The sequence below is a fragment of the Silurus aristotelis genome, assembly GCF_946808225.1.
Source record: "Silurus aristotelis genome assembly, chromosome: 3".
Classification (NCBI taxonomy): Eukaryota; Metazoa; Chordata; class Actinopteri; order Siluriformes; family Siluridae; genus Silurus; species Silurus aristotelis.
The window spans coordinates 22141792-22164248 of record NC_139576.1 but is presented as its reverse complement, the minus strand read 5'-3'; the positions used below and the strand labels follow the sequence as shown (position 1 = coordinate 22164248).

At 34.5% G+C, this 22457-nt stretch overlaps 3 protein-coding genes across 5 annotated transcripts in view; 2 read left to right on the top strand and 1 right to left on the bottom strand.

Annotated features, from left to right (window-relative positions):
- Positions 1-1620: 1620 nt before the first annotated feature.
- fap (fibroblast activation protein, alpha) lies at positions 1621-13317 on the top strand. The gene is made up of 26 exons (XM_083538009.1): positions 1621-2105; positions 2239-2323; positions 4015-4107; positions 4482-4576; positions 4679-4753; positions 4837-4889; positions 5045-5117; positions 5232-5352; positions 6105-6259; positions 6342-6439; positions 6597-6726; positions 8235-8273; positions 8355-8453; positions 8960-9030; positions 9136-9189; positions 9356-9486; positions 9626-9676; positions 10112-10213; positions 10319-10388; positions 10800-10994; positions 11320-11374; positions 11757-11856; positions 11961-12019; positions 12143-12215; positions 12379-12452; positions 12573-13317. The coding sequence occupies exons 1-26, from the start codon at positions 2103-2105 to the stop codon at positions 12672-12674; spliced, it is 2256 nt and encodes a 751-aa protein (XP_083394135.1). The 5' UTR covers positions 1621-2102; the 3' UTR covers positions 12675-13317.
- A 1591-nt stretch (positions 13318-14908) lies between these two features.
- gcgb (glucagon b) lies at positions 14909-16072 on the top strand. The gene is made up of 4 exons (XM_083537893.1): positions 14909-15008; positions 15131-15243; positions 15390-15536; positions 15785-16072. Exons 2-4 carry the CDS (start codon positions 15149-15151, stop codon positions 15903-15905), a joined length of 363 nt encoding a protein of 120 aa, XP_083394019.1. The 5' UTR covers positions 14909-15008; positions 15131-15148; the 3' UTR covers positions 15906-16072.
- Positions 16073-17606: 1534 nt separating this feature from the next.
- Positions 17607-22457, bottom strand: part of slc4a10b (solute carrier family 4 member 10b) — a 58986-nt gene continuing 54135 nt past the window's right edge. For all 3 annotated transcript variants that reach the window (XM_083537989.1, XM_083537988.1, XM_083537990.1), the window contains one exon: positions 17607-19089. The gene's annotated coding sequence lies outside the window, so the exon portion shown is untranslated. The remainder of the gene's footprint in view (positions 19090-22457) is intronic.

Sequence of the window (22457 nt, the reverse complement as noted above, 5' to 3'; positions counted from 1 at the left end):
AGCATCCAGCATTGTAGCCGTTTATTCTTTCAGAAAATAACCCTACAATAGAGAAATTTCCGAATAAAACTGGGTGAAAAAAAACAATTACAAAACCAAATACAAGAAGCTTCTTGATAGACGAAATGAGATGTTCATTGTTTGTGTTTCTCTGTTGTTAAATAAAAGTGTTTACAGGCATAAAATATATTTTTTATAAACTAATTAAGACTAATAAATAAGGCTATGTGCAAAATTTTATTTTTAAGTAACAACAGTGCCTATCTATAAACTTGCCTATTATCAATGCATACAAGTTCACAAATCTTTATCTTCAGTGATCAACCCTGATTAAGATGGTGGTGAATCTAAATTCTATCACTTGAACACTGGGCACAAAGCAGGAATACACCTGGAACAGGATGCCGGAATTTACATTTTCAATTCATCAAAGACAGTTCATTTATTGGAACATATTCCCATTTTGCCCCAAAGCATTTTGTATGAGCTTTGACTCAGAAACGACTGCAGAATTTCTGAATCATGTTCACATAAGGCTTCTTTGCCTTAGCATAATATCATAACATGCATTTGTTGATGGCAAGGCAAACTCTGTTCGTAGACAATGATTTCTGAGGGTTTCTCGAGTGAATGTAGTGATTTCCATTATAGAATCATGTCTTTTTTTTTTAAACAGAAGTAAAACCTGAGGGGCTGAAGATCCCCAATAGTGTCCACTATTGATTTTCACACTTGTACTTCACTCACATCTCTTCTGGTGATATTCTGTACTGTTGACATTCAAAGTTTTCACAATTTAATGTTGAGAAATATTATTCTGCAGTTGTTTCACAATTTGTAGCACATTTCTTTGCAGATTGGTAAACCTCTTCTCATCTCAGAGACTCAGCCTTTCTAAGATATGCTTTTTTATACCCAATCATTTTGCTGGCCTGTAGTCAATTAACATAATTACTTAAAAAATGTTGCTCCATCTGTTTCTTCTTAGTAACACTTACTTTATCCAGTTTTGTGTTGAGGACCCCCCTTTCAATTTTTATTTAAACGTTGTGGCCATAAAAATGACCTTATTTTTCCTAAAAATTTTACATTTCCTTAATTTAGGTATTTGATACGTTTTTGTATTCTGTTGTGAATAAAATATTGGTTCATGAGATTTGCAAATAATTGCATTTCGTTTTTGTTTACATTTTACACGTCATCCTAACTTTTTGCAATCGAGGTAGCCAATAATAAAAGTGTATGGAAAATAAATAGCCAGAAATACTTAACAGTTATGTTCCAAAATTTTGGTTCAATTGCCAAATCAATCATGATGGAGTGTATGGTGTGTTTCTTTTTTACACATATATGGGACCTCATTGTAAATAGCTTGAGAACCCTTGCTTTAACCCCAAAAGAACCTGAGATAACACTAAAGCAAACCTCATGTTGAGCTCTTGATCCCTCGAGCTTTTTCTTGTCAAGAGTGTGTGTGTGTGTGTGTGTGTGTGTGTGTGTGTGTGTGTGTGTGTGTGTGTGTGTGTGTGTGTATACAGTGGTACAGAATTACATACTGGTGCTAATGACTGTAACAGTGGTAGTCTAACTGTGTCATTGTAAGTAATAGACAGACACTAGTGTGTTAAGCTTAATTTGGTCCAATTAACTCCAGCTGTTAATGAACTTGCAGTTTTTTTGTCCCCCTCAGTGAGTGAGTTGTGTGCTGCTGTAGTGCTGCTTCAGCTCTAATGCCTGTGAAGGCTTCAAGAAACTTTTGCTGAGTGAAGACTGTGAAGCGGCTCTGCTCCCCTGGAAAGTTGCTGTGCATGCTCACTCCGCGCTGAGGTGGCGTCTGTGCGGTGATGGGAGCGGGAATTTTTAACTGCTGCATCCCATAAGTTCAGTGATTCATCAGAGGAAGTACGCTTTTATTTTTCAACTCGGAAAAGAAACGCTGTAACGCAAGGGGGTAAAAAAGTGTTTGAAGAAGTGACTGAAGTGAATGTGTGTGCGTGACCGCGCCATGTTAATGGTCTAACCTAAACTGCGGACAAAAGTGCTCCACGTCAGCGTACTCGGGACGCGGCAGGACCTGAGAACTTGAACCTTCAAGCGCTACCATGGTGAGTTCAGGACCTACATTTAGTTCAACTAAGAGTCCAACTACACTTTCCCAGTGCCTCTTTAATTTCTTTTTTTTCATGGCTGTCTATTGAAAGTTTAACTGCGGTGTATATCTAAATTGTGTATCTCCAGGGCTGCAATAAGGTGTGCGTGGGTTTGGTCGGCGCGCTTGTCGTCGTCATGCTGGTGGCGGTGCCAACGGCCATCTATGTAAACAGTGAGTAGCGTTAGTGCGGGTTTAAGTTCTGACCTGCTCCTGGCTTGAATACATGAATTTCACAGTTTCACATTGTTCAATCGGCTCTTACAGGTTTTAAGACAACTTTTAACAATGTTACAGCCACTCTTAAAAATGCATATATCTCTTACAATATTCATAAATCACTTTCTGTTGCATTCACACACACATATTGTTGAATCAGTTTTTGCATTGTTGAGTCAGTTCAGCTCAGCAGGACAGTATAAGTTCCCCTCTTACATTGTAACCACCTGAATTAGATTTACATCTGTGTTCTGAAAATGTAAGTTCACTGTTTAGTATTTACAGTAAGTACAAATTTAATACTGTAAGTACACAATGCAGGAGTACCTCTTATTCTGATTATACAGTACCAAACATGATCAATGACAGTATTACAGATTTAACTGTATATATTTTTTATTGTGTATATATATATATATACATCAATAATGGGCTTTTTTTTGATGAAGAAGAGAAACATTTTGTTTAGAACACACACGCATATATATATTAGTACAGACCAAAAGTTTGGACACCTCATTCAAAGAGTTTTCTTTATTTTCATGACTATGAAAATTGTAGATTCACACTGAAGGCATCAAAACTATGAATTAACACGTAGAATTATATACATAACAAAAAAGTGTGAAACAACTGAAAATATGTCATATTGTAGGTTCTTCAAAGTAGCCACCTTTAGCTTAGATTACTGCTTTGCACACTCTTAGCGTTCTCTTGATGCCTACTTTGAAGAACCTACAATATGACATATTTTCAGTTCACTTCCACGTGTTAATTCATAGTTTTGATGCCTTCAGTGTGACTCTACAATCTTCATAGTCATGAAAATAAAGAAAACTCTTTGAATGAGGTGTGTCCAAACTTTTGGTCTGTACTGTGTGTATATGTGTGTATGTATGTGTATGTATGTGTATGTATGTGTGTGTGTGTGTGTGTGTGTGTGTGTGTGTGTGTGTGTGTGTGTGTGTATGTATGTGTATATATATATATATATACACACACACTACATATATTATAGTATATTACAGTGTGTGTGTGTGTGTGTATATATATATATATATATATATATATATATATAACTTTTGTTCTGTATTGTGTGTGTATATATATAATATATATACTATAATATATGTAGTGTGTGTATGTATGTGTGTGTGTGTGTATATATATATACACACACACACTACATATATTATAGTATATTACAGTGTGTGTATATATATATATATATATATATATATATATATAATATATACATTTCTTTTTTTTTTCTTTCAAAAATTACTAGAGTATTCATAAAATTGGCACAATATTCTACAGATAATCCTGATAATTTTTCATTCTCTACATTCATTTTATTCTAAATACCATTAATCTTACTTCTAAATGCGTTGTTGATTTTATTATTATAATTATACCTAATATTATACAGTTTCATGTATTAGTAAATGTACATTACGGGCTTTTTTATGGTACTCTGTGTATAATTTGAATTGAATTAATACAGATTTTATTTGTAACTAGAGTAATATGTGCTTGAGTTACTTCAAAGCCATCCAGTTTTCTTTCAAAGTGGCGCCACCGTGTGGTATATTTGCATGTTTACCTGTTCCTTGTTTTTAAAGATATTTGTTTTCCTGCTTCAGGGAACAATACGGGCCCAAAAAGGACTTTCTCATTCGATGACTTTTATAATGATACTATTAGGTATCAAACCTATAGTTTACGGTGGTTTTCAGGTAAGATACTGAAGTGAATAATTGGTATGATTACTTTCATTTGTCTTACCACACAGTTATATCTGATGCCTAGGATGCAGTGTCTTATCAAAAAGATGCAAAATCAGTTGCAATAATTTTATGCAAAATAACACGCATTGGATAAAAAAAAAAAAGAAACATAACACATTTTAAATAATAATAATAATAATAATAATTCACAAAGTTTTTTAGGTGTGTAATGTACAATCACATCATTGTTGTTTTATATTTATTTATTTATAATATTTGTATAAGGCTATACAGAAGGAATTGTTTAAATTATGGATTAAAGCAAATTTCGACATTGTTGTCTCAGATGAATTAATAACAATAACTTTGTTGCTTTCTGACAGACACTGAATATCTCCACAAAACCAAAGATGGTAATGTGTATCTGCATAATGTAGAGACCATGGCCAGCTCTTTATATTTGAGCAACTCAACATTTGTAAGATGCCTCTCCATGATACATATTATACATATTAGATTTTCATTCCACAGAATGTATCAATTGCTAGGGGGGGTTAATGTTTTATTTATTTTTTAATAGGCTCAGGTGGATGCAACAGATTACATTTTGTCTGCTGACAGGAAATATGTGTGTTTGGAAAGCAATTTTTCAAAGGTACTGAAAATGTACTACAAATGTTGCATATTGTTGGTGCATCCAGTAAAGCTTTTAATGCTAAAATTACATTGTTTTGACAGCAATGGAGACATTCTTTCACAGCCTCATATTCTTTATATGATATGGAGACTAAGTAAGCACAATCCTCTTTGGTTTTGTTTAGTAAAATGTATTTAGGTTTAATTAATGCTTTTTGCATTTTACTGAAGCAGATAACTGTTCATTATACATTTATACACTTGAAATATTATAGATATGCTTAATTTGTTGTAAATCTGTCATTTACAGGGCTTTTATCACATCTACTTACATCCCTGAAGTCACCCAGCTATTACTATGGGCACCTGTGGGAAACATGATAGTGAGACAAAACCACAACTTCTACATTCATATTCCACTCAGGCAGTGCAGAATGTTTTTAAACATTTGATGGTATGTTAGCATTGCTGTTCCTAATCCATTATCTTTTTTATAGGCCTATGTGTGGAACTATGATATTTACATCAAGCCAAATGCTACTGCTGAGCCCATACAAGTCACTAATGATGGAAAATTCAATCAGATTCTTAATGGAATACCAGACTGGTCTTATGAAGGTCAGCTTCCATTCAAGAATATATGCATTTCAGCATCAATCTGCCTATCTGTGCTTACATGTATTTCTTCATCTAACTGTTCATCAGCTAATCTTTGTTAACATGTACCTCCTTATCCATCAATCTATCCAATCATCCACGTGTACACCTGTCCACCCATTCATCTCTATATCTGACCATCTATCCATCCATTCATTTGTCTAATCACCGAATGAGATTTGTGCTCATTCAACCACAAGGTCGTTAGTTAAATCAGGTACTGATGTAGGGTGAGGAGACCTGGCCTGCAGTCAGTGTTCCAAATCATCCAAAAGGTGTTGGGTCTGAGCTCTATAGCAGCCTACTCAAGATCTTTCACTCTAACCCATGTAAACCATATCAGGGATGTTGTCATGCTAGAACAGGTTTGGGTGTCCTAGTTCAGTATAGAAGAAATATTATGCTACCACACCCATAGATGCCCTATAGAATTGTGTGCCTCCAAATTCTGTGGTAACAGTTTGGGGAAGAATCACATATTGGTGGAAAAGTCAGGTGTCCCAATACTTTGTGCATATAGTGAACATATCTCCATCCATCTGTTTCTTTTGTATTTTATTCATTTATATATTCGTTTAAATCCAGTCATATTTTAGCAAGCTTATGTTTAGCATTATGATCTTTTTTTTTTTTTTTTTCACATAATTCACATAATGATATCTTGAAGTGTTGCAAGAATGGACTTTGTAGTGCTCTTTGTTTATGCTCTCCAGAGGAGGTATTTGTGTCAAATGAAGGAATGTGGTGGTCTCCTAGTGCAAAGTACCTGGCCTATGTGCAGATAAATGACACAGATGTGCATGCCATTGAATACTCTTTGTATGGAAATGGGCAGTATCCCATCACCATGGTTGTTCCCTACCCCAAGGTATGACTATGTATGTATGGAATGTTTATTCTGCTTTACTTATTTTGTAAACCACATGTAATTGTATCTGTTTGTTTTGTAGGCTGGCTCCAATATTCCTAAAGCAAAACTGTTTGTAATTGATGTGTCAAATGCTTCTGTTCGTTCAGAGATAGTGGTGCCCAAATCCCTAAGGGCAGGGTACGGCAATTTTTTTTTTCTTATTCTGTTCTCAAATATTAACTGCAGATAGACCAATAACCATTTCATATTGTCCCATGAGTGAGATGTTTTTTCATGTAAAATTTCATGTGCTGTTTGTATGCATGTTCTTGTGTGTGTTTTACTTTTCCATCAGTGATCACTACCTGAGTTCAGTAACATGGGTAACTGATATGCGGATTGCAGTGCAGTGGCTAACACGCAGGCAAGACCACGTTCTCCTTCAGATATATGACTATGATGGGACCAACTGGAATGAAAATACGGTCTGTTGTATCTCCTATAAGGCTCCATCCACAGAGAAAGAGTTGCTAAAGAGACCTGACTTTAGTAATACAATACAATATTGGCAGAATCACACACATTTCCACTGGCTTGAAAGTCAAAATGGTTAAGTAATCAGTAAAGTTAAAAGAACAGTAAGAATACATCATAGCTTTGGTTTACCAGATACCAGGGGCGGGCCGTTTATTTGGTATCTGGGCCTTCAGTGTGGACTTACCTGACTTAATCCACCTCTTAACACCACCACTATCACTTCGCAGTTATAGAAACCATCAATACTCGATATAGCAATGCGTGGTATTACGCATTAGAGAGAGAGAGAGAGAGAGAGAGGGAGAGAGGGTGGAAGAAGGTGAATACCATTTTACTGAAGCAAGCTCCAAACCTCTACACTACAACCGCAATTGTGCCACCTACATCATCTGGAGCAGTTTGGAATCAATATTTGTCTAATGGCATGACAAACATAAAAATTAAAATAAAATACAACCCACTGACCAGAGATGCATACTCGTATATAATTTGCAACACTGGCTGTAAGTGGTACGGCTCATAGGCACCAAGACCAAATCAATTTCTCTTCCTCAGTAGGCATAAAAAAAAATTAAAAAAAAGTCTAATTCGGATGTATTCATGTGTGCAGATCGCTACAGATGTGTTTTGCCAGTTGAACTTGGCTGTAACTGTTTTGCTCTGACCAACCAATCAGAAGATGGAAAAATGCTGACACTATTCTGGGGTGGCTAGCTGGCCCCGTGAGGCGAATTTGAAATCTAATTGGTTAAATAAACAGACTCATTTCTAATAGAGACTAAGGTAAAAGGGCCAGCAGTACTGACTCTGAAAGCCCTGGGCAGATTAGATTGACATGGCAGCAAATAAAGGCTAAAATCTGATTGGACAAAAAAGAAATCTAACATACACATACTGGAAGTTGTGCAGCCAAGAGAAACACTACGAAATGAGAGAATAACTGTTGGGAATAAATTAGTACAATCCATGGAACAAATATTAGAATTTAGGTTGTAAAAGTAGGTCAGTGCTTCTCATAGTGTTTAGCCCAGCAGAGAAGGCTTTGCTGGCCCTGAACGCCCGCCACTGCCAGATGCATACAAACCACTGCTTTTTTTTTTAGCAGCAGCACATACTTTATTTAGAATATATAAATGTATAGGTTAGGGTTAAATGAAGATTAAAGTTCCAAAAATAATATTCAAAATGAAACACAATAGAATTTTCCACTATATTTTAAATGATAAAACACTGGTTTTGGCAGTGGAAATGAAGCTGAGCCCCATGAAATTAGGATGTGCCAAATCCAAGCCTTTTCACTCAAAAATCAGTTTCCTATTAGTTGTACAAAATAATTTATAGCTGTTACAAAATATGTTTTAAAATAATAACTTATAGTAAGCAAGGATTTTAATCACTTGAGATAATGTACCACTGTACAGTAAAATGCATGTTTGAAAACTGTGTTCTCCTACAGAAATTTGAGCAGAAGAGCAAAACTGGCTGGGTTGGTCGGGTGAGTTAATTCTATTTTTAAATAAGAATTTTTAAGCAGTCAATAACAATGTACTTAACAGTTTCTTTCTTTGTTTCTCAGTACAATCCTTTACATCCTTACTTTGCTGCAGACAACAGCAGTTTTTACAAGGTGATGAGTGATGTAAACGGCTACAAACATCTCCACTATGTGAAGGATGTAAGTTTTCAGATATCATTATAATTCACTCTTTATTAATTCCAATATTAATATAAACCCTCTGGTGTTTACAGTTTAAAGTAAACAAATGTAGTTACATATGGAAATATCAAGTAGCTAAAACCTTCACATTTAATAGATGAGCTCTGTAAAACTCAATTACAGACACCTTTAATTGGTAAATATGGCATTATTATATCTGGTCAAGAGAGTAAGTAATCTTGTTAAATAAGTTACTTTCAGTACCAAGAAATACACAGATTTATTTTGAAGCATAAGGAGAATAAGCCCTAACCATATGGTATACATTGAAGTTGTAAATTTACATCCTCGTTAATGAGTGTTATCTTGCAGAGCATTATGTAACACTGTGTCCAATTAGGAACTGGGACAAGGTTTTCTGAGACCTCTGCATGCGAGTGTAAAGCGTGGGGCAGAAGAAAGTTATAGAGAGCATCTAATAAAATTCATCATGGCAATATTTGTATGTTTTTTTTCTTCTATAGGGCAAAGCAGTAGCAGTAACCTCAGGCAAATGGGAAGTAATCTATATATCAAAATTAACGAAGGATGCCATGTGAGTGCTATAAAAATATAATTATGTTTTGATTGTTTGATATGGGAATAATCTATCAGTGATTTAAATTGATATTCTTTTTTTTATTGAATATTTTCATCATAGCTACTATGTTAGTAATGAGCATATGGGAAGACCAGGCCAGCGAAACCTTTATAAGTGAGTAAATACTTGCTGCTACATACCACTGTAAAAATAACAGGTGTTATATTATTTTGGAATTGGTTTTGTTATTCAGTTCTTTACCCATTGTAAAAATAATGTGCAGTTATTGCCAAGGGCACTTTTATGCATTGACATATGCCTGTTTTTTGTGTGACATCAGGATATCCTTCAGTACTAGTCACATTCACTCTGCCCCTGAATGCCTCACCTGCTTACTCTATGAAGACAGGTGTCAGTTCAATTCAGGCTATTTCAGCCAAAACGCCTCTTACTTTCGCATGGACTGCTATGGTGGGTTCTGCTCTCTCGCACCTGCTGCTGTATTAAACAAACTCGGATAAATACAGAATGATGTTTTGTGCAAATATCCAACCACATAATCAATAAACTGCAGGTTATTCACAAAATCTTTTTTCTTCCTTCTTTCTAGGACCAGGACTGCCCATGTTTACAATCATGGACAATCGAGGACCTCGAAAAGGTTGGTTTTTAGTTAATAAGGCAAAAGACACAATAAGGAATGCTGTTGGAATGTGTTGTTTTGCTTAATGATACATTTTTGATATTAAACTATGCATTTTTTATTTATTCTAACAGATGTGAATTTTTATAGTCTGAAAGACTTGGCAAACACATTATTACTTACATTGTAGCAGCTATAAACATTCACACAACAGCTTGTCTCTCTCTTGAAGTTAAAATAAAACTATAAAAATATATAAATAAAATAAATAAATGCAGCTTGTCATATTATTAAGGAAAAGAACAGACTTAACTTTCTGTATGAAATTCTTTGCAAAGACATTTGGAGTCATAATGTTTTGTTTCACATACTGTACATTTTGAGAGTATAGTGTAAATCAAATGTATTTTTAAGTAGAAAATAAGTCATTGTGATGCTTCTGGATCCTTCTAGAAATCCAGGTGCTTGAAGATAACAAAAAACTGGAACAAATTTTGCAGACAGAGCTTCAAATGCCAACAATAAAACGTGCCACAATAAATATAGCAGGGTTTGGTAAGAATACCATTTTATTCACAGACAGTACAGTATATTAAGGGCAAAATTTTAATGGAATTAAAATGTACTATGTGAATTTAAAAAACAAATTATTTTGAACAGATTTTTGGTACCAGATGATGTTCCCTTCTGATTTTGATGCCACCAAAAAATACCCTCTCTTCATTCAAGTGTAAGTCTTGCAGTTGTATTTGTTTCCGTGATGTTTTGTTCTCCTGCTATAGGTCAACAATAGTATCAGCTGAAGTCTATTTTTCCATGTTAATGTTTGCAGTTCAGGAACAGGTGCTGTGACTGTGTGATTAAATGTGCTAGCTGTGATGTGTCAAAGGAGTCACCGGCTTTCATCAACGCTGCTTTATGCTAAATTAATGACTTTAAAATTTGCCCTGATTTGCCCTAAGAAAATAAAATGGCTAATTTAAATTCTGATGTCTAATTTAATCAGAATCGGTCTTGAAACAAGTAGGAAAAATGAATGTGATGACACATTTATGAATTGAAATATTAAACATGTTCAAAGTGCAATGAGGATTCTCTGTAAAAATTTGGACTGATGGTTAAAAATGTTGTGTATTTTAAGGTATGCTGGTCCAGGGAGTCAATATGTTGACTATAAATTCAGGCTGGAGTGGGCCACGTACCTCTGCAGTACAGAGAAAGCCGTTATTGTTAGCTTTGATGGAAGAGGAAGCGGTTACCAAGGTGATGAAATAATGCACGCCATCTACGAGCGGCTGGGCACATATGAAGTGGAAGATCAGATCTCAGCTGTGAGGTGAGCTTAAGAGGAACAATGTGTACACGCTCAAAGCTAAACCTGTCTATGTCTATAGAGGAGCAGGATACAGCAGGTGGTGAAACAGCTGCATATGACATAACACATACGTCTAGGATATTTCATAAGAGGGGAAAAGTTGGATATGACAGATTTATGGAAATTAAAGATTTTGTGTGAGTGAATAGTAAATAGAGTTTAAAATTACATAACTATGCTAAATATGACTGTTCATTTTGACTGTCCTTTTTTTTTATGTTTATTTGTACCTTTTGTAACCTGTTGTATGGATCAGAGCTGGAAAAAAATGCCTTTTTCTTTGTAGGAAATTCATCGATATGGGTTTTATAGACAAAGACCGAATAGGAATGTGGGGATGGGTAAGTGTAATAAATCACATTTATTTGTTTCTTATTTCTTACTTTTTCATGATCTCTAATATTGTTTTTATTTATGCATATGTTATCAGTGTAACTGCAGCAATGACTGAATTGCTTTTTTTGCTTAACTAAACTTTTGTCAAATACATACATTTTATAATTAATAATATAGGAAGCTAATGTGGTTAGCCAGTCTTCCCATAGACACCTAACTACTAGACACTCTAAACCTAACTATTAGTTCTGTGAGAAATGCTAGACATGCACAAGTTTGGGTTTTATTTTTTATTGTTATTTTTGCAAAATGCCATCAACTATATACATCTTTTATATCTTTTAGTAACCTTTTTTCAAAGTAAATTGTTTTTGTTTTATATTCTAGTCATATGGAGGCTACGTGACCTCAATGGCTCTTGGCTCAGGGAGCGGCCTGATCAAATGTGGAATTGCTGTAGCTCCTGTTTCCAAGTGGGAATATTATGGTATGTCTTTTGATTCTAAAAGGATCACTGTAGCACAGTGGTTATTATGATTATATGAGCAGCTACTGAACATGTTTTCAGGCTTAGCTGATTTTGTTTTTTAGATGCTGTCTACACTGAAAGGTACATGCATCGCCCCGAAGAGAACTTGGACAGCTACAAAGTAAGAGATCACATTACTCATATCGTTAGTATTGCAAAATATCACCTCTGCACAAGATTTATACAGACACTAACAAGAGTAATATACTTTTTACATTTATTTTCTTTTGTTGTACCTTTGCAGAATTCCACAGTAACTGGCAGAGCAAAGAATTTTAAATCAGTGGAGTACCTGCTGGTGCATGGCACTGCAGATGGTATTACTTTCTTTTTGTTTCAAATTTCCAAGTTCAGAGTAAAGCATCAGTGTTTGCTACAGTTGCTAAGCTAATCTCCTGATTGCTGTGTCACTGTTTAGCATCAAACATGTAAGGATTTTCTCAAAACATAGTCTATTTTTATTTTATATTTTTCTTCTAGATAATGTCCATTTCCAGCAAGCTGCTCAGATTTCCAAAGCCCTGGTGGAACAGCAAGTAGACTTTGATGCAATGGTGAGTGTAATTGGTGCATATGACCAGTAATTTTATTTATTTTTTAAATAATAAAGATATTTGAATCTGGGAGTACGTGTTTATGTAGACCTAACTATATTTTTCCATTTATCATTACAGTGGTACACAGACAACGACCACAGTCTGTCTGGCAAGGCCCGCTACCACCTTTACACACACCTTAATCACTTTCTTCAGAAGTGCTTTTCTAAAAAGAAATAAATAATTGCCTGTACTGGCAGAAATCTGTATTGAAACAAAAACTGTACAACAAATCTGTATATAAATGATGTTGAAATGTTAACAAACTGATACTTTGATTATTGTTTTATTTCAGTTTTATATACTGAATCTTTCTTTTACTCTTCTCGTTTTTATTGCTACGCTTTATGCTTTGTTGATCAAACAAAATATGACGTGTTTACTTTTTGCATGTCTTTTTTATAATTTGTATAAAATATTATGGGTCTACAGTAAATGTGACACTGATTGTTATGCCTATTTTTTTTGAAGGATTACTTGCACTGAATTCATGTGTATCCTGAAGCCTTCAGCATGATTTTCAAAAAAGATGTGCTATTGGAAAGCAAAGTGTAACTTGGTGTTTGACTGCAAATATTCAAATAAATAATACAAAAACCATGTCTGTGTGGACAGGTGAAGATTGGACTAAGATCAGGCACAGTTTTCTCAGTCTTCAACTTTCCAGCTTTAAAGAAAACTGTAGCCTTCTGTTCTTGGTTGACAGAAGAGGAACCTCAGTTGGAACCTCAGTTCGTCTATTGTGGCCCTTCTGCGTTAGAGTTCATCATATTGTGCTTTACTGCTCACACATTAATAAAGCAGCATTATTTGAGTAACTCAACTGTTCATGTAGCTTACATTTATCAAATAAGGCTTGGATGGAATATTTGAGAATATCTAATACTATATAGATATATATAATATCTAATAATACACACTTATTATATTTTAAGGTACAGTATTTTCATTGAGAGCATGGGGTCCCTGGTGGTCTAGTGGTTAGGATGCGGCGCGCTCACCGCTGTGGCCTGGGTTCGATCCCCGGTCAGGGAACCAACCCCAGCCACTCTTAGCTCCGGTCCCAAGCCCGGATAAACGGGGACGGTTGCGTTAGGAAGGGCATCCAGCGTAAAAACGTGCCAAACCAAACATGCGGATGATCCTTTGTGGCGACCCCTAACGGAAGAAGCCGAAAGAAAGTTTTATTTACATTGAGAGCATAGTACAGCTTATAATTTTTACATTTAAATCAAACCACAGCAATATTCATAGTATCATTAATTCTTATGTCTTTCACAAAGATGAGAACAATTTCATCAGGTATTGGGGTCTATAATAATGACCAATTTAACTGAACAATAAGCCCTTGATGACTTGTGCCCCAAAAGTTGGAAACTTCCACTTCTATTGTTTTTAAGACAAATATAGTTAACTTTCAGTCATTATTGTTTATGTGCAACAAAGTAGGAAAAAAAAAAAAACCCACAAAGATTGGACAATGAAAGTCCTGAAGAAAGTTCTGTTGATAATCAAACAGAACATGGATGTGTATAAACATGTTGCATTTATAGTTCTGTAGGTAGGTTAATGCTTGACACTGGTTTTGAATATTATCCATATTATTGAATATATATTCTTTATTAGAACTTTAATTATATTAAACAGCATTAGAGAAACAGAGCAGCATGATGGCATAGCTCTGATAATTGTTTTTATGTGTTCCCCTGAGTCTAAATAGAATACCTTTTTGTTTTCATCCACCACTTATTTGAAATACACACACACACACACACACACACACACACACACACATATATGTGTGGATACACATGGATATATATATATATATATATATATATATATATATATATATATATATATATATATATATATATATATACAGTAATGCTAAATATATTTTTTTATGTATTTTTAGGACAGATAAATAGCTATGCCAAAGATTAACTATGGCTTAATGCTTGACCTATAAAATGGCTCAAAGAGACAATCAGTGTCCAATATTTACAAAGCGTAAAACCAAAAGACGATGCTTCAGTTCTTCCAGTCAGTTGGCATCACTTAGTTCAGTGGAAACTACTCAATTTCCTGGAAACTGAAATGAATCACTGTATTTGTCAGGATGGCATTATGTTTGATCTCTGCTCACTAGTGACAGTTTTGAGTTTGCATGGACATTGCTGCACCTCGTTTATCACACTGCAAATATGTCCAGTGCATTGAAATGGAGACTTGACTAATGGATTGAGAGTAACAGGTAGATGCAAGTGTGTGTGTGTGTGTGTCTGTGTGTGTGTGTCTGTGTGTGTGTGTGTGTGTGTGTGTGTGTGTGTTTGTGTGTGTGTGTGTGTGTGTGTTACCAGAGCTACCTGTCGATGAATGGGCTTCTCTATATAAGACACACCGTGCTGGGCAGGAACAAGTAAACACTCCTGGAAGCCTGATAAGACACCAGCGAACACCAACATCCTCTCTGTCATCATTCTGTTTTTTTCTTTTGCAGTTGATCTACAAGTAAGTAGAGCTTTCAAAGAATTTAAACTTTTGATTAAAACCTGTTGCATCAATCTAATCATGTTTGATACTTTAATTCATATGATTAGCATCTAATCTTATAATGTACTCAATGTGATTAGTAATTTCCAGAGAGCAGAATGAAGAGCATCCAGTATTTGGCAGGACTTCTACTGCTTATCATTGTGCAAAGCAGTTGGCAAAATCCCACTGAAGACACAGAGGACAACTCTCGGTAAGACTAAGATTTTGTTGTAGAGAGAATGGAATAGAGGTGTTTTTTTTAGGTGCATATTATATATTTGGATAATTTGGAAAAAATTTTGTTTCTTGCCCTGCCTTTTTTGAGGGGAAAGTTTGTTATTATTACTATCTTTTCAGTGTAATGTTAGAAGATAATCTATTCAATAATCCAACTACCATGAAGAGGCACTCAGAAGGAACATTCTCAAACGATTACAGCAAATATCTGGAGACCAGAAGAGCTCAGGATTTCATACAATGGCTGATGAACTCAAAGAGAAGTGGGTATGTATTGAATTATTTCCCTCAAACACAATTTTCCACTATACCTCTGTTTAACATTGATTTAAAATGGCTGACACTACTTTTTTTTTTTTTTACTCTCACTGTCTACATGTTCGTTGTTTTCTATACATTTCTAAGCTCAGATCTTAGTTAAATTTGATAGCATTTTGCTACATCCGCATAATTAATGGGTAGCTGTTTTTTGTCAATACACATTTACTTTCGTAATGCTACTGTTATTTTATTAGGTCCCACACAAGACGGCATGCAGACGGCACATATACCAGCGATGTGAGTTCATACATGCAGGACCAGGCAGCCAAGGAGTTTGTGTCCTGGCTGAAAATGGGGAGAGTAAGACGAGAGTAGAGAAGCTCCCTACAGCATGAGATAAGCAGTTCATACCATTTACACTGGAAAGAGACACTCGGCGACACTCGGTTGAACCATCCTATTCCACCTACCATATTTTATATGGAACTGTGGTGTCATTGCCTAAAACAAAATGTGTTTAAATAAATCTCTGCTGAACTTAAGCACTGTGATGTAATTCCTGTCTATGCTTGGCATGTTTTGAGAAAATGGTAGATTTGGGAACTATTTGTATACTGTGGCACATTTTATTAATCCTCTGGATGGGCTCTGGTAATTCTGTTACTTGTTCTTCCATAGATGAACAATGTAAGTCACTATTGCATTTTATATAACTTCTAAAATATGTTAACAGATTAGTTTTAGGAAAAGACTTGCACATTCAATTCTTTAAGTAACACTTTAAAAGTTGCATGAGTGCAAGAGCACATTATACATTCTTGGGGACATGTATTCCTGTAAATTAAATTTTCATGCTTTTAAGAAAGGTTAGTTATTCAGCCAAAAGTGGGCAACAAATACTGATTTTACATTTGTAATTATCATGCAGTGCATTTTTTCAAATCAACACATTTATGGCAGTAGTCAATCACCCATAACAATACTGTCAGCAAGATTTATAAGAATAAATAGGACTAATAGTTGTCTACCCTGTGGACATGATGTTTAAATGGTTCATTACGCTATGTCTAGCATGACACTATGACAGAAGTATGTTAGCATAGCAAGGAGATGTCACTCAGTGAGAGATACAGAGTAGAGAGTGAGGGAGCCAGAAAGTGAGGGGCTTAAGGGACTGAGCCTCTCTCTGAGCTGTCAGCTGACACTTCACACCATCTGCTGAGAAAAAAAGGGGAAAACAAGACTGCCTACTCACTTGTCTTTTTTTGTGCTTTATGTTATTTCCAAATCTCCTTAGAAAATATTATCATGCATGCTAAGCAAAGGAAATCCTTTCAAACATAGTAAGTATATGACAAATAAGAAAACTGGCATAATTCCACACAAATAATTCCAAAAAATAAGATGTACACTAACACGTGACAGTTTGTGATAATTTCATATAATTTTTAGACTAACATGCAGAGGAGGTTGTGGTGCATTGACCTTTTATATTTCTAAAAGTTGATTCACATACAGATGTTTTATTAAATTAATCATGGTTCCCATACAAATGGAACCACCATAAAGGTTAACAGAAATTAAATCGAAAATTTTAATTTCCTTATACTAATGGTCTTGTGTGTTTTGAATACACAAAACGGGCAACAATATTTGGACACCTGACCTTCACAACCAAATATGGTTCTTCTTCAAACTGTTGCCACAGAGTTGGAACTACACAATTGTCTAAAATTGTCTATGCTGTAGCATTACAATTTCCCCTTAACTGTTACTAAGGAACTGCAAATCTAATACAGTATGACAATTTTCCTATGCACAAATCATAGTATATAAAGACATGTATTGGTACAAATTTAGTGCCCTGAAAAGAAAACTGATCTTAATCTTATTCAAAACTTTTATATTTTATATATGTAAGGAGAGAGAGAGAGAGAGAGAGAGAGAGAGAGAGAGAGAGAGAGAGAGAGAGAGAGAGAGAGAGAGAGAGAGAGAGAGAGAGAGATTTATTCATTCATTCAGGGAAATTCATGCTACATCTGGTTATAGTAATATGACAGATACGTAGCGAGCCTCAGAGATTATACATTTTTATTTATTAGTTATACATTAATAACAAACAATAACATCTAAGATAGATTTTAAAATGCTATTATATTATTTTACTAGATCAAAACAAACAAATTTCAATAAATTAATGAAACATTTGAGGAAAAAATATGCAACAAATGGTTAATGTTCCTCCTTGGGAAAAATGCTTGGTGTAACTGCTTATTTAATGACCACTAACATCAAAGCAAAAAATTAAAATAAATTAAAAAAAGCACATCAACGTACTAAAGGACTATAGTTTGAATGATTCTACTTTTAGAGGAAAAATTCTAAATCCTAAAAGTGCAAGAATGTACAGATGAAAAAGTATTTACTAAGTAAATCTACAACAACAAACCTTTTATTTTGCCATTCCAGATTAATACTGCATTTATACCTAATTTAAATTATGGCCTCGATAGAGTCTTTCAGAAACACCTCTAGCTGAAGAATATGACCTGTAGCGAAATGCCATTCAGAATATTTAAAGCTAATTTCTGTTATTTTTGAGACAGATCTGCTTTCCACAACACAGAGATAAAGCTTACTGTAAAGAAAATGTTCCTGTATCTAAAATACTGGTAATGAGAAACTGCCATGTGGTATTGTTTGATCAGATATCAAACAATTACTGAGATATCAGGAAAATCTATTTGGACTTTGGCATTTTGACAAAATCAACACACAAACTACAAAATCATTCTCTAGATGAATCAACATAAATCAGATACACACCTCAGTATACATTATTAACATCTGAAAATATAACAAATATATAATTTAAATGATAAATTAGTTTTTTAATTGCACTGTAATAGCCTAAGCCTCTATTCTGAGGTAATACTTTTATAATAAAATAAAATAAGCACTATAGTTTGTCCTTTATTCTACTTCAAAATAATGAGAATCCAATACATACAGCATTAATATTAACTATGATGATGAAAATGATAAACAATGCATCATGTATATCATAACATGGATGTTCATGGGTTACATCTATCTGTCTTTATAATATTTGTTACAGCTTCTAGTTTAGTTTAGTTATATGTTGGATAACATGGAGGAGACTGTAACATTTACAAATACAAAACATAGAAAATACATATAAATCCATTTAAAATAAAAAATAGACTTTAGAATAGTTTCTATGATCTTCAAAACACGCTGATTCATTATTATTATATGAGTCATTATTTCTCACCTTCACCCGCTGGTATTGTTTTATTTTAGTAAACAGAACGGACATATAAATAAAGAGACTGACCATTTTCAAACATGCGTACAGTATTGACAAAAATCTATTAAAAGACTAAAGTAAAATGAACAAAGACATATAGGAGCAGGAACATGGCACATTTTGTGAGAAAACACAGTGACAGAGATGCAGGTCAGAGGCTTGTCTTTATGTTGAAGCTCTCTTTTTTCATGTCCTTGCCCTTCACTGCTGCTGCAGGCCGTGTGTAAACTGTCAGGGAAAAATTTTTTGATTCACCCAGATAAATTATCACCTAACAGAGCAAACACTATAACTGTGTCCAGAGTACAATTTTTGTATTAATTTAGTTCTGGTAGCAAATTGGTGCTTAATCCTGTAATAACAGTATAATGAGATTGGACATAAAAGACTTGTTGCGGAGATGCAAAGGTTTAGCATTTGATTATGGCAGCATGGGACTTCCTAGTGGCGAGAGATTCAAAGATGACAAAGCAAGTTCTCTTTTAAAACACTCTCTAAAAATACCTGTTTACATAAACAAGTGCCTGGTTGGAATACATATAAACATAAAGAACACAAGAACATTAGATAAGTAGATTTGCTATAGTAACGGATCTTATTGCTCTTGCTGGATGTTGGTATTAACCAGCTATGATCACAACTATTTTAATGTTAATGAAATTAAATAGAACTTTATTAACCAAATAAATTAATTAAGAATTCAAAAATAAAGACTAAGATTATTACTGTAGAATAGTTTGCAGTGAAAAATCTGTGAGAAATACACTTGTCCTGTAAAGTACCACCAGCTGCTAACTTTGAACAACATTTTAACCAATAACTACTAAAAATACTTCAAATAGTAATTTACTGTTCCTGGTCTTGACACACACTTGTTTGATGAAAGATTTGGTGGATTTTGTTTTGTTAATCCATGACCTTTTATTAATTTATATATTTGTTGGACGGTTTAACTAATTTTGTAAAAGTTTATATATTTTTTTATATATATTAAATTATAATAAATTGTTTGTAATTTTTTTTATTAACCCTGTTTATTATTATTAATATTTGTGATCATCAACATTTTAACAGTTTACATTTTTAAAACAATTTTAAACTAAATGCCTTGGTAAAATAATATATAAAATAATATTTTATAAAAATTTAAAATAGAATAAATAAAATTAATGCAATATCCTTTTTTCAATATACATTATACATCTTTTTTTCAATACAATATATTTATTGATTGAATAGAGTAATTAATTAAATTAGCACAAATTAAATACCGTATTTTCCTGGCTATAAGCCGCTACTTTTTTCCCACTCTTTAAACCCCGCGGTTTAATCAATGAAGCTGCTAATTAATGGATTTTTCCAGGGTTTATTCCGGTTTTACAAGCTTCATGCCAAAAAACTGAGCCCCATAACATTAGACCAATGAAATTGCCGAACGGGTTCAGGTGAACCAATGAAATTCTTTATATCAAATGGGCCGCACCACATCATAAATATGGATGAGGTTCCTCTGACGTTTGACCTGCCGTTTACTCGGACTGTCAACAGGAAATGCGAATCATTCATCACGCTGAAAACAACCGGGCATGAAAAAACGCACTTCACCTGTGTTCTGAGCTGCATGGCATCGGGAGAAAAGACTCACCAGTGGTGATTTTTAAACGCACGACGACGCCAAAAGAAAAACTCCTGAGAGAAATAGTTGTGAAAGGAAGGAGGAAGACAGTGAACAATAACGTTCTTGGTAGGCTACTGTTTAGATACACGCCGTGTAACAGACACTGTCTTTCATTAAAGCCTGTGTAAAGTTCATTAGTTTCAATGTAGGCTAATAGACAGGTGCGGCTTATTTATGTTAAAAATAAAAATCTTAGTCAAATTCAGTGGGTGCGGCTTATATTTGGGTGCATTTAATAGTCCGAAAATTACGGTAGATTAAAGAAAATACGCTCCATTCGGGTAATACAGATGTGTATGTAAGTGTGATTTACATTTGAATATTTAAGATATGATCTACTTAACTGTTCTACTTATTTCAGAATACTTTAACAAATGATTTAATTCCTTCCATCCTTCATTCATTCACTCCCTTGATATGTGGAATTGTCAGGATTTTCTCCTTTTAAGAGAAATTCTTAAAACTGGACATAGGATTTAAGATTTTTTTTTTTTTACTTTTTATTTCACTGCAATTTGTATCCTGCATATAACCATGTTTGTGACAAATAAAAATCTTGAATCTTGACTCCATAGCGCTAGCGTTAGCGGCTAAGGCTAGCGCTATTGACTCTTTAGCATCAAAGTGCGAGGCGGAGACTAAACAAACTTGCGGTCCGCCACTTAATACATTCCTCAGGAAACTTTATGTATGTTTAGGTATGTTCCGCACATTAAAATGATTGCATTCGGTACTCGTGTGTACTGAACCGAAAGCCCTGTACCGAAAAGTTAGAAGTGTAAGTGTTACGCCCCTAATATAATGGGAGAAGCCAAAATAATAATAAATATATATATCTTCTTCTTGTAGGTCCCCTGGTGGTCTAGTGGTTAGGATGTGGCGCTCTCACCGCTGCAGCCCGGGTTCGATCCCCGGTCAGGGAACCAACCCCAGCCATTAGGATTGCACAAGCCTTAGTGCCGGTCCCAAGCCCGGATAAATGGGGAGGGTTGCGTTAGGAAGGGCATCCAGCGTAAAAACATGTGCCAAATCAAACATGCGGATGATCTGCTGTGGCGACCCCTAACGGGAGAAGCCGAAAGAAAGTTTTTATATATATCTTCTTCTTCTTTCGGCTTCTACCATTAGGGGTCGCCACAGTGGATCATCCGTCTCCATACCCCCTGTCCTCTACATCTGCCTCTTTCAAACCAACTACCAGCATGTCTTCACTCACCACATCCATAAACCTCCTCCTTGGCCTTCCTCTTTTCCTCCTTCCTGGTGGCTCCATCCTCAGCATTCTCCTACCGATACACCCCATGCCCCTCCTCTGCACATGTCCAAACCATCTCAATCTCACCTCCCTTACCTTGTCACCAAAACATCCTACATGCGCTGTCCTTCTAATAAACTAATTTCTAATCCTGTCCATCCTCATCACTCCCAACGAAAACCTCAACATCTTCAGCTCTGCTACCTCCAGCTCCACCTCCTGTCTTTTACTCAATGCCACTGTCTCTAAACCATACAACATCGCAGGTCTCACACATATATACATATACATATATATATATATATATATATATATATATATATATATACATATATATATATATATATATATATATATATATATATATATATATATATATATATATATATATATATATATATATATACATATATATACATATATACACATACACACACTGTATATTAGGGCTATTGTGCATATCTGTTTAACCATTTATATAAAAAAATATCAATAAATAAATAGAAAAGAGGCAAAATTAAACGCAACACATTTATTCAAGATGTCCTTTCTTTTTTTTCCAGCAATAGAACTAGAATTATTTGACAAAAAAAATTTCAATAATTAATAATTAAGTAACAAAAGTTCCAATTTGATGTAAATGCTGTTCACAGAATACTACAA

What these genes read in the sequence shown, in the direction of transcription:
- fap (XM_083538009.1), top strand. An exon ending in CAATCGAGGACCTCGAAAAG is followed by an intron (nt 9,677 to 10,111) that starts GTTGGTTTTTAG and finishes GGATCCTTCTAG; the next exon opens with AAATCCAGGTGCTTGAAGAT. An exon ending in AGAACTTGGACAGCTACAAA is followed by an intron (nt 12,020 to 12,142) that starts GTAAGAGATCAC and finishes GTACCTTTGCAG; the next exon opens with AATTCCACAGTAACTGGCAG.
- gcgb (XM_083537893.1), top strand. Translation starts at nt 15,149, where the DNA reads ATGAAGAGCATCCAGTATTTGGCAGGACTTCTACTGCTTATCATTGTG. An exon ending in GACACAGAGGACAACTCTCG is followed by an intron (nt 15,244 to 15,389) that starts GTAAGACTAAGA and finishes CTATCTTTTCAG; the next exon opens with TGTAATGTTAGAAGATAATC. An exon ending in ATGAACTCAAAGAGAAGTGG is followed by an intron (nt 15,537 to 15,784) that starts GTATGTATTGAA and finishes TTATTTTATTAG; the next exon opens with GTCCCACACAAGACGGCATG.